General features: G+C 41.8%; 1 protein-coding gene across 1 annotated transcript in view; it reads right to left on the bottom strand.

The window, feature by feature from the left end:
- Window positions 1-835: 835 nt before the first annotated feature.
- Window positions 836-13,204, bottom strand: part of LOC133414365 (voltage-dependent T-type calcium channel subunit alpha-1I-like) — a 149,923-nt gene continuing 137,554 nt past the window's right edge. The window contains 5 exon segments of the mRNA XM_061699653.1: window positions 836-3,522; window positions 3,669-3,707; window positions 3,709-3,905; window positions 4,140-4,344; window positions 9,360-9,494. Coding sequence (XP_061555637.1) covers window positions 2,809-3,522; window positions 3,669-3,707; window positions 3,709-3,905; window positions 4,140-4,344; window positions 9,360-9,494 — 1,290 coding nt within the window. The 3' untranslated portion in view covers window positions 836-2,808.

Genomic DNA, 13,204 nt, shown 5'->3' with positions numbered 1-13,204 from the left:
TTTACTTCACAGAATTTTCAAATTTCTTAGAAATAGCTAATAAAATACAAATGACTATGCGGATAATACTTCAATTGTTGAGCATGAGAAATGACAGTAATCCTTTTGTTGCGCCACATTTACATGCTGCTTTTTCTCAGCGGAGACTGTGATACCATCGATGCTTCAGGACAACCCCCTCGGGCACTTTGCCTTGATGAATTAATGGATGCGGTTTCTGTACTCAGCAGTGATGTATGTATGTGTTGTGCATGTGTGTCGCTCATGACTGTAAATGTCTAAGAGAATGATGGGAATGGGAAGAGTTATAATAATGTGTCATCACATGCAGGCTTTATCAATCATAACCCCATTGACAAGAGCCCATTTAAGACATTAAAAAACGAATATTTTTTGTGGGTGTTATGTTTAGGTGTTGTTGCTATTTTTTAGAACTCAAAACTTTTTTTATGAAAATATGTTTTGAATTCAGTCAAACCACAATATACCTACGGAATATGGACAAAAGTATTAGGACACATGACCACGACAACTGGGAAGAATTTTTGTCTCAGAATAATATAACATATGTCCAAAACTTCAACTCAAATTAACAATGGCATGATGATTTGTCAAATGTAGAGACAACAAATATGAGTATTGGTTCTTCTTTTATCCCCAAATGGTGTTTTGACTTTTTCCTTGCCTAATCTTTGTTGTCTGTTGGCCTGTAAAGCCCTTTGACACTCTTTTGTGATGAAGGGCTCTACAAATAAACTTGACTTGAATAAGATGATTAAAAATCACATCAACATCAGTTAGTCAGGGCATACACAAAGAACATTTATTGCTCTGTAGTCAGGCTTTAACCCTTGTTGCCATATTCACTAACATTTGTCTCAGAAAGGACAAGATGATAAACCTTTCAAGCTAAAACAGCCCTTGGTTGTTCTGCGTTTAACGTTTTAACCTTAACTCTCAGGCATCATCATTGTCATCATCATCATTATCCTCCACATCCTCATTATCAACACCATGACACAGTTCACTGACGGAAACATTAGGAAAATGCAGTCACCTCACCTGAAGTCATGTTACAAACACATGCATGCCGGCACGCACATATATGAGTGATTTTGCATGATTTGAGAGAAAACAATTTTTTTTACACCACCTCATTATTTTTGATAAATTCAAAATCAAGGTTATGATCGTAGCTCTAAAACTCAGGCTTGAAGTGATTCAGCAAGTGGCAAAAATCCCAAATCATTTTGCATTAACAGACACACACTTGTGCTCAGTGTTATGCTGCATCGCTACAACAGCAGATGGGTAGCAAAGGAGATATTCGTTAATCTGGGTGACAAGGCAATAATAAACACACATGATTTCAAACCAAAACCAAAACAATATGTTAATGGGAATTATGCTTGAGTGAATATGGATGTTCCCATCTGCTATAACTCACCATGATACTAAAAAGAAGGACTTACTGCATTGTTAAGCGATATGCAGGAGCGAACAATTTCAAACAAAACATTTTTTTTTGCTTCATTGTTTTGCAGACACTTTAAAAAAATTTTTATAAAACTGGAAGCTGCTGGCGGACAAAATGATGTCACGCATCGGGAATGGAACAGGAACTAGGTAATGGCCGCAATTTGCATGTGCCTATTCTCTTTCTACAAAAAATAGCGGAATAGAAATCACATGGTCATCACCCAACACTGACATCTGGACACATTTGTATATACGTAAAAATCTTGATTAAGTTAAATGCATTTCCATCATGCAAGTCAAGGTCCCTTGCAACCTTTGTGGTTTCGTCCTTTGATCTCAAACTCTTCAACACTGTGAGAGGAAGCAGTGTCAAAAGGAGTGTGCTTTATATCTCACTGGCTATAAAGTCCAAACCATCTAGTGAGAGACGCTTGATATATATAAACAAACAAACAAACAAACAAAAAAACAAGTACAAATAACACCAAGGTTAAGATCATACCTCAGCAATCTGATCTCATTAGTACTCACCTCCTTTAAAAAAAAAAAAAAAAAAAAAAAGCTGCTGAATGGATGAGAACTATTTAATTTAATGCTTTGGATAGATGAGGCAGTGCTCTCACACGCACACACCCACATTTGTGAACTTTCCTCCACCCCACCCTTTCCTGTGATGTCAGCAGAAGGTCTCGAGCCAGAGAGAGTGGGACCCGTTGTTTCCGTCTGCCGGAACAGATGGATATTAGATCCGCTTTCTGCCTTCGCCGCCAAACAAGTGACCTGACATTCCTGTCCCTAGTCTACCTTTAACCTTGCTACTGTATATTTTGTCATCTGGAAGCCTCTTTCCAATTTACCTGCTGCACTGCCTCACAAAACAGTATCTGTTGGTATGGATAGCTATTTCAGTATGGATGCCTCCATTTTTGCATTTTCAGTATCAGTGAACATGACCTGCCTTGGAGAAAAGGAGCCAAGCTCTCATGTCTCTTCGAGTTTAAACTCTTGTTTAACCTCTAGACAACTCCCTGGAATAACAGGCTACCTGGTTCCTCTCATAGAAACTCTACTTGCGCTTATCCTAGCCCTTAGGCCCCAACTTTGCAGGCTTCGACCACACTGCAGCACGACCAAGACCAGCTCCCTAGGTTGCACAATTGCACAAGATAGGTCTTTGGTTCATCACAAATGTATAGAGGGGGGTCCATGGGGGAAAGATAAGGGTTTGAAATACAGGCAAGCCTCTCTTTCATTAGTGGGAATTGAGAGTGCAAGGGACAGCAAAGGGTTCATATCCAAGGAACATAGACAAAACGTTAGCAGTCGGTTTCATCTGTTTTTGCGAAAAGGTCCTACTGTTGTTTGGCTTGAGCTTTTCCCTCTGAACCCTTGTGGTCCGTCTCCTATTTCATCTCCATCTCCTCTTGCCTCGGCTAATACCCCTGACCAGGGGTTGGCCAAGAAACCCTGGGGGTCCATAAGCTCCAGGCCTAGAATCTCCCTGTGGGTCTCTCTTCCTCTGGATGACAGCAGCATCCCCCCTTGGTCCAGGCTTCCCGTGCTATTGCACTTTTTCACTGCTCCTCCAGGATATGCTAGGGAACCGGGTGACAGCAGTGATGTCAGGGACAGGCTGCTCATTGTCTCTGACAAGTGTTCACTGTTGCCCGCTTGACTTGACCCACAACCACCAATGGAGGACCCGATAACTATGCCCAGGTCCTCATCTGAAGGGTCAATGGAGTCGTCCCGTGTGAAGCCCGGGCTTGTGCTACCTCGCCCACTGCTTTGGCTCCGCTGTTGGCCAATAGTGGCCTGCAGGGTTAGAGCCGATGAGGGGCTCGGCCTCAGTTTCAGGGTCTGGACCGGGGAAGAATTGCTAGTGTTGTCTTCACGCGGTGGGCACTGATGTGGTAAAGGAGCTGCTGGCAAGTCCATGTTCTGTGGTGGAGAGACACTGAAGCTTAGTCCTTCTTCCAGGGTGGTCTGGAGGCTGCCTTCAGAGCTGCCAGTAGCGAGTGATGAGTCACTGTGGGATGGATACTGCCGACACATGAAGAGTTGGGAAAGAAATTACAGTATGAGTTATTTTATTTTATTTATTTTTTTGGCTGTTTTCTGAGTATCTAAATATCTATTCTCTTTAATCCTATAGTACTTTATACTCCTGTTATCCCTTTCCCCTTTACCTGAGTACACAGTATCTTGCTATGGCCTCCAGGGGAACGGGAATGCAGCCCATGAAGCAGGGGAGGTCAACCGAAGGCCTCTCGACAACCTCAGGCTTCTGCTGCGGGGCGGTGCGGGGATGGCTGCTCCTGTCGAGTGGAAGAACTCAGCAGGCAGGGAGAGCAGCGGAGAGACGCTGCTGGTTTCTTCTTTCCCCTCTGTGTTTCTCTCCTTGTTGGTGCCGCTGGAAAGACCACCTTGAGAAGGAAATTATTCTGCACAATCAAGATCCACTCGACGATAGAGCTGTTGCTTAATGCTTTTCGGCATGTATTAATGTATTTAAGGTACCCCGCCTCTATTATGATGACCTTAAGACAATCATTTCATTTTGCATATGGTAAACTGTAGTGTGTAAAGAGCACAACATATTTACACTACCTGCCCATTTATGTCTGAAAATATGCACTTCATTGACTGGGTTTACTCACTTGGGCTGTAGTAAGGTGAGCACATATTTGGTGAATTTGTTTGCATTTCTATATCCTGTAGCACAGCTTCCATCTCTACTTTGCAGATAGCCCTGGAGATGTGGCCTAGCCCTTGGAGCTGGCTCTGGACAACTGTCTGGTGGACCTGCTGATTTCCTCCTCCGGCTGCCTCTTCAGAGCTACAAGATCCACTGTTGCACTTTCCCTGGAAGGGAGCAGAAAACCTGGAATTGAGGAAATAGTCTTCTCCGACATATTTGAAGGATGCATTCATTCACTTGTTTGAATGTACCTGTACAACAACTGAAATTAGCCCTAGCAATTTGCATTGTTAACAAATTCAGAATTGCATGCTGTAAAAAAAATAAATAAATAAATAAATACATCTTTAAAGAAATTCTCCGTTGAAATCAAGGCTGCTAGATTGGAAAACGGACCTTTAATTAACAGTATTCTTCAACTCTTTTCATATCAGCGCTTGTAAAATAGAGCAGTGATTATAAGCATATAATTTAGTATTTGTTATTTTAATATAATGCATTATCACAACAAAGGTCAGGTCTTTGTGAGTGTATGTGATTGCTCTGCTGATAGAAATGGATTGAGTTCTGCTTCATAAATCTATCAATTTCACGCACAAGGAAAGGTAACTGAAAAAGCCAGACCAATAGCTGGCAATGACACTTTGCAAAGAAACACTGCATCCATGCGCACCGCTGCTTGTCCTCTTGGTTTTGTTGAATGCCCTTCATTGGCGTAGATATCATATGTAAATCAAGTAGGTAATGCTACTCCACTGGACAGAGTTGGGATGTAATGATTGTACACTGTGTTTTAATCCCATTTCTGTTTTGAGTCAGTTTTTTTTTTTTTTTTACCAGTTTCAATGTTCTCACTCCACTTTGATACCTGAAAATACTGTTGTCGTATACCATGCTGTGTTTTCCAGCACTGAACTTGCCAGTCGCGCCATGAATTTCAACTGTCTGGCCCCTTGTATCAAAGAACAATTTTCACCAGGCCAAACCAAAGGAAGTGCTTACACAATGTAAACCACCTAAAATCCAGACTGGTGGTATGTCTTTTTCTTCTTTTCCCTCACTTCTGCACTTCCTTTAATGAGATGTGGTTTCGGATAAATGTTTGCAGGCTTATCTCGCTATCCAGGAACAAGTAGTATTACCCAATTAAGGAGGAGAAAGGATGGATGATCAAGGATAGAGATAAATGGGGCTATGGCGGGGAGGAGGTGCCGTGAAGGTGCACATAAGATAACTCCAAACGGGAAAAAGAGGGTGCAGTGCGAGAGCCACGAGAGATAGCAACTCAGGAGAACCTGGCAGAGAGATTTATTCGCGAGAAGGTGTTAAAGTGGTGCATAGAGATGGCAGATATTTCAGAGAATACTCACTTTATGCCATTCTAACTGTGTTGGACTTGGCTGCGCCCAACCATTCACATGTTGCCCCGTTTATGTCACCACCTCATTACACAATGTTGCATTCTGTTGATTTCTACTGTGCAAGGTGACTGTTATTGATCATAACTGGCCAGAGGAGTGATCGCATTAATGTACCTGTGAATGACCAAGTTTGCTGTAGATTTTTTGACTGGATTATTTCTACACACTGTTGCAAGAAAATGTATGTGAACCCTTTAAAAGGACCTGGATTTCTGTGTAAATTGGTCATAACGTGATCTGATAGTAGGCCTAATAAGTGTTCATCATAAACATGACCAAGCCAATGTAGTATTATGCAGTTTGAACATTAGCACTGCACTTAAATATCGAAAAATGAAACAATATCTACTGCAGTTACATATAACAGTTTTTCTATTGTTGTGATTCAGATGAAAATCAGATCACATTTTTATGACCAATTTAGGCAGAAATCCAGGTTACCACGAAGGGTTCACATACTTTTTCATATAACTGTCTATAAGACATTGACACTGTGGGTCTGCACGTGATTGTGCATATTTCTCGTAGTTAGTATTCATTACTATTACGGCAAGGAAAAAAAACCTCATTATAGTACCAGTAGTTGTGTAAATGAGGTCTACATTTGTGAGTGAATGACCATGGTCCACCTTTTCCAAGTGTACCAAACTTGCTTAGAGCACTCACACTAGAGGCTTTATTTTCGTAGACTGCGCAACTGCCCTGAAGCGCAAAAATGGTGTATCCTGATTTTCGTGCAAGCACAAGCCCATGTGTTTGCCCATTTGGCAGACTGGTCTGCGTCAAACTGGGCGTACCGACGTAATGAGGGTGTCTCACTTTTACATCCCCCACTTTTACATCAGCCACCAAATTGTGCATGTGACAATTTGGTGGCTGAAAGTCAGTCTAAACTCACGCCTGCTCAGACCATGTCTGAGTTTTGGCGCAAGGTCTAACACGATTTTGATGAATTCGATCGGGCCATATAGGCAGACAAATACACGAGCTTTGCGGACATATATGGTGGGTATGTCACACGTATTCCATTCATACATATGTGAAGAGTGGCCATCAAACCCTCAGAATCATTCCATTGAATGCTTTATTATTATTATTTTTTGTCATCATTATTCTATCTTTTAAATCATTGCATTGGCTGGCACGGGGTACATGGACGATCGGTGGGGGGGGGGGGGGGGTTCTCCAAGTGCCCACTTCACGGCGTAGATCTGTGATATCCCCCCCTAAGACAACTTGACATCATCTGCCCATGGAGCTCTGCTTGTAGTTCCTTATAAACATATTTTGCGCGCTTCAATGTCACAACTCGAGCAAATCAGTTTCTTCTTCCGCCATGTCAAAGACTATCAGTGCATCACTAGTGCTGCATTTAAAGGGAATGAGAGGAGCCGGTTCGCTTGGACAGGATTAAACTCTGCTGTGTTCACGCCCACGACAGCACAAATGTTAGGGCAGGAGATGCGCCCGGTGTGCTGGTCCTTGAAATTATAAACAGCAGGTCTAACCCGCCTGTGTGCAGTTACGCCACGCGCCAACTATAGATTTATGCCAGTCACGAAAATAGAGCCCTTAGATGTCAAGTGGTCTGAAAGACAACGTGTTGCTTAGTGTGAGTATCCCTTTTAGGCCAAGATAATTCTACAAGCAATAAAAATATAGACATATATAATCTTGAAGCTAATGTTCATAGTTCACAAGAGAGCAGAGGATAGCCATTAAAACACTCCTAATGGTCATTTGGTATTGAGTTCTGGAATGAATACAGAAACAAATGGCGACAGTGTAATGTTAGTGTTTATCTTCATGGTAAAGTAGGACATTTGTGCCAAATAAAAAATAATACTTGGACCAATTACACCAATATGATGATGCAGTTGTTGTGGTGGTCAGTGTATGTTTAGAATGGAGTGGAAGGCCACGATACACTAACAAAATATATATGGTATTGTACTGTGTTGTAGTTCCTCACTTCTTTCTACAAGATGATGGAGGTGTCTGTGGGTATTTTTATCCACTTATGTGGAAAATTTTTCTTTTTTTGGGACCCGATAGGGGGCCTGAAATCTCCACTCTAATCCATCCTAACAGTGTTTGATGTGGTTGAAGTCATGGGCCAGTGAGATTCTTTCACACCAAACTTGTCCAAGCACGCCTTTACAGACCTTGCTTTGGGCATGCTACTGTATGTCGTTTCCCATACTAATCCTGCAAAGTTGGAAGCATGGAGTTGCCCAAAATGTCATTGAGAATTAAGATCTAGGATTAATGACAAGGTTTTGCATAAACCCTGAATAATTCATTATTTGATGAAGTAGTGTATCATGTTTCACAAAGGAAGAAATTAACATGACACATCTTGATAACTTCTTAATTGATGCAATTTTATAATGCAGTGATTTTGGTAATTATCTTACTAATGAATCGGTCGCTAAGCAGCAGGCCAATGTAATATCTAATGAGAGGCTCTATTAAAAAAAGTTATGGATAAACTCACATTTGAGTGCAGTTATTCTAGCTTTTCATTTCACTACTCTTTTCTAATTTCTGTGAAAGAGTGCAAACATAATCGTGTTGTTCAAATTATGGAAATATTCTTCATGGTTTTTTTTTGCACAAAATATGCCTAATTCTAAAAGTCATGTCACCGCTGTCATCCATCTATTTTCTATACCGCGTACGCTGTTCAACGTCGTGGGGAGTTGGAGCCAGCCTATCACGGATGACTTCAATGCAGACGGCACATATACAGTCAGAAAACCATTCACACTGACGTTCATACTGTCACTGGGTCGGAACTGAACCCACGCTGCCTGCACAGGAGTCAAAGTGAGTAAACCACTACACCATCAGTGACCATCTTCATTAGCATGTGATAAACATAAAAGTTTTGGAATTTCTGTTCCTATTTGGTCCTTGAAGCTGCCCTTTGTTTTAACCTTAGTTAATAGTGAGGACGCTCGCCACTAAATAGGCTACTTTATCAAAAGAGTGACGCACCCCAATTAAATGTGTGTTAATTGAAGATTATAAACATGTATTAATGAGCCAGCCACAATTAAGGCTTCTTAATACTCACTCAGACGGCGACCCCGCTGACGCCACTGCGGCTATCCCGCACGCAGTTTGCCTTTATACTCGAGCGCAACCCACACGCGCTGTTTTGAAAGTATGCTGCAGTTCTTCTCCAAGTCTTGGAGGCAGGTATTGGCTAGGCAGGTATTGGCTAGGATGCCACAGGGTGAAGTTTCCTCTGCATTTGGTGGCCGTTTTTTTCCGGTAGCCATTTTTACTTTACTTTCCGTAACAAGGAACAGAGCAACAACAATGGCGACCGTGGATCAGAGTCTGCTCGAACAAATGGACCTAGATGACCAGATGATACGTTTAATTATGCTGCAAAATCGATCGAGAACCAGGAGGAACGCTTGATTACATCATCACAGCATGTGACTAAAACGGACCAATCACGAGAGATGATCTCCGCGACATTCTACGCGGAGCAACAATTTTTGCCATGTACGCATCAATCTACGCAGGAGGGGCCGCGCAGGGCAATTCGTCAGTTGTTGTCGGCCATGCGACCGCGAGAGTATAAAGAGGCCTTTACAAGAAGAGCATTGTAGTATTTTGAATGATACAGAATATACTAGATGTGTGCTGGATGTTTGCTTTGCATATTTATTTCCACATTAAAGAAGGATTGCAGTGTTTTCCAGACTTTATCCTGCCCACACCTCACTTCATCCACCACCAACCTTGCGTTCTCGTACAAGCAGCTGGTAGGCCGTGTGCTCATCCAGGCTGAGGTCATCAGGGAGGGCGGGAGAAGAAGATTTATCCGAGAGTTGCTCCGACTTCAGCGAAGCCTGCTCGGTCTCCGCCATCCTGATCTGGTGTAAGGAAGTGACCTGTTATTATTGGTGGCAAAGCTTCACAGCAGCAGTAGCAGATTGTATCATTAACCTGGTCTGCTACAGATCTATTGCTCCACACGTATTATATACTGTATTTGCAATACATCGGTCCAAAAAGAGGCCAATGTCACACTCACTATAGTTACAACGCCACCAAGCTTGGATGTGCCTCAGCAGCTGTTGACAATTTTATTGTCCAGTGTGTTCTTAGCAGAACTCAGTAGGAAATTATCATCAAAAGTTAGGCACTGTACTACAGCTGTCCTGTCACGACACACTTCACAAAACCACCGCATGTCAGACAAAATATTTTGTCATAATTTCAAAGTGGTTAGGAAACAAAGACTAAGGCAAATAATTAATTCATAAAAAAACACCACTAGTGAAAGATCATTACTTCCCCCGGCACCCCAAATCCTACGAAACTCTCATGAGAACAGGCTACTTTCTCAAAACAATGCTACTTCCTTTGAACCAGGAATCCGTCCAATTACAACACAACATACTCTACATATGACGTTTCCAATCTGAGGTGGCGTTATCGCAAAATTTTTAAATCTGTACTGCCAATTAGCTTTGATTTTTAAGCACAACTATGCACGTGAACCTCCAAAGTTGAATGCTTCATAAGTGGTACAATTTGAGGTTAAACCAATATGTTCTAGAAAAATGTCTCGCAAAAGTAAAACGAAATTTGGAGTTCAAAACTTATCATCATCGTTAGCAAATATTCATTCCAGTTCAGTGAGCATCTAAAGGACTACCGCCACAGGTTTTACTGGTTTTGTGATGCAATGGAAAACCCAATTTTGTTTATTTGTATTTAATGTTGTGGCACAGTGGGTCACTGGTTAGAGCGTCTGCCTCACAGTTCTGAGGACTGGGGTTCAATCCCCGCCCCCGCCTGTGTGGAGTTAGCACATTCTCCCCCTAGCCTGCATTTTCTGAGCCGCTTATCCTCACAAGGGTCGCGGGAGTGCTGGAGCCAATCCCAGCTATCATCGGGCAGGAGCCGGGGTACACCCTGTACTGGTTGCCAGCCAATCACAGGGCACATATAAACAAACAACCATTCGTACTCACATTCACACCTACAGCCAATTTAGAATCTTCAATTAACCTACCATAGCATGTTTTTTGGGATGTGGGAGGAACCTGGAGTGCCCAGAGAAAACCCACGTAGGCACGGGGAGAACATGCAAACTCCACACAGGCGGGGCCGGGGATTGAACCCCGGTCCTCAGAACTTTGAGGCAGACGCTCTAACCAGTCGTGCACCGTGATGCCCAGTTTGGAATGTCAACATGTTTATTAAAACATTGCCTGTACAGTTAAAAAGATTTTATGATGGCAACAGCTTGAGCCTGGAAAAAAAAAGCAATTAATTTAAAATTACTTCTCCATGTGAAAATTGTTCTGAAATTAGCATAACTTGGAATTCAACCAGTTGTTATTGAACAAATTGTTTGACTTTGGACGTTCCACTGTATAATAGCTCTATCAACTCGATAAAAATAACTCTAAAACATCTATTGCTCTCTGCATAAAACTGAAGCAAGATATGTAAAATCTATACAATGTTTTACCACATTACATACAGATATTTATCCATTTGTATTGAAGATGTCACATTCTGCATACCTGTAAAACACTATTTGTTTTTATTTTCCTTCCTATGCCTTTTATGTTGTAATTTGTTCAGCTTGATAAACATTTTAAAAGTAGCTTTTGAAACTAATGGTGCCTCTCATAAGAGGGCGTCTTCCGCAATTAACCCCAGAAGACATGTTGTGGAATCTGCAATTGTGTGTAGTGCGGAGAGACTCTTGTAGGGACTGAATGAAAGAGAACACCTTCACTGCAGCACTCAACAGCCCCCTGCAGACTAAAATGTAGTCAGCCTCACCCTGGGGATGATCCCACGTCCTCATTAGGCAGTACACTGATGGATATTGTGTCCCAATGCACCTTTGTTGTGTCCCCCGCAAACACAAAACAAAAAAGTGCACATACAGTAACTCGAGGCGATGACGGATGCTGTTTGAGGAACACCCACCTTCTTACACACAGACACACCGATAAAGGTTAATACAGCAGAGATAGATTGACCAAAGGGAAGAAGAAATATGGAGAGGAGTGGTGGGGGGGCAGGTTGATGGTTTGACAGCATCTGCAGACAGGTAGAAAACAACACTGACAGGTGAGGTGTTGGGCCCAGTTATTGCTTCTTCTGAGCTGGCCCACTGCACTTTGTCACAGTGATGGACAACACTGGCACAGGACAACACGTTGGCAAGTTTATCTCGTATGTGCAACCTGCTGTCAACAAAACAACCCACAAGTAGGAGGAAAGACTTGTACACATGCATTTAAGGGGAAGTTACATGCTGTGGGCCTCATTCATTAACAGGTCTGCTTAGTTGGAAAGATGATACTACAAACCTTGTACAAAATGCATTGAATAGCAGGATGACATTGACTCCTTGACATACTGTACATGTGCGCATGGACATGCTGTATTAAGTCTACAAACACTTTCCATTCACTAGGCTTAATTAGATCAATTAGGGACGTTTGTTCAGGGGAGGTAGAGAAGGTTGAGCCTCACCTGCGTCACAAAGAGTAAAGAAATAATCAATTTAATTATTTGAAATTTTAGTTCTCTGATCTGAGATTTCCATTGATTTTCTTTTTAAATCCAATAATGTCCATGATTTAATTGCCAAAATTGCTTAAACTTGCGTATTGCTTGTTTAAATACATGGGCAAGACGCAGTAAGCAACCAAGCTAACTACTCACCTAACTAACTAGGTTGAGGATGCCTGTAATTGGCAAATGCCTGTTTCTGCCTCTCTTCAAGTCTCCGAGACAATATTTTCAGACGATTAATATGCACTCCAATTTTACATAGACAAATGTATTTAATATTTGCGTGTTACATTTTTAGTTTTGCTGGTCGCATAAAACCCTAGATAAAAAGTATGAGGCGAGGCAAACAGTAATCTGTCGCACAAAGGCAAATTGACTATTAGGCAAACCCAGGCAATTGTCAGAGGTCCCGAGATCCCCAGGGGTCCCCAAACATCTCATAAAAACAGATTAATACATTTTCTTCAGTTTAAAGCATTGCTTTAGTCTTAATTCACACACTTAAAAACATCAAAATGCTTAGTCTATCATGCTGGTTTTGATTGCTCCTCCCTCCCTTCTCATGCAATTGACTACTCCATCTTCATACAGCGCACGTGGACACTTGATTTGTGAAGATGATACAAACTTGTATGCAGGGTTGCAAGGTAAAAAGAGCAGTCTGTCCATTCTAAAAATTTGCTCCAAATGAAAGCCAAACATGGAAGATATATCTAACCATAACTATTTACTAAAACGGGACCCCCAATTGATACAGGATCTAATTAATCAAGAAAGACCAATGCCGGAAAATAAAGGTCTGTTTCAAAGATCAGGTGAGAAAATACCAGTTGACCAGAATTTATGGGCAGGCTGCTAAATTAATGCCAAGTATGCCACTCTGTTCGGGTCATAAATTAGTAAATCTGACTCGAATGTCAGCGCCTCACCAGCCATGAACCTCACCTCATGTCATTGGTGTACATAGATCTGTGACGTATGTAAATGTGTTTGTGTTGAGCTATTTGGAGGATGTACTATTTAAAGTGGAGTCTCC

Source organism: Phycodurus eques, chromosome 16 (genome assembly GCF_024500275.1).
Source record: "Phycodurus eques isolate BA_2022a chromosome 16, UOR_Pequ_1.1, whole genome shotgun sequence".
NCBI classification, from domain to species: Eukaryota; Metazoa; Chordata; class Actinopteri; order Syngnathiformes; family Syngnathidae; genus Phycodurus; species Phycodurus eques.
Note: the sequence above shows the minus strand (reverse complement) of the source record. Positions and strands in the feature narration are given on the sequence as shown.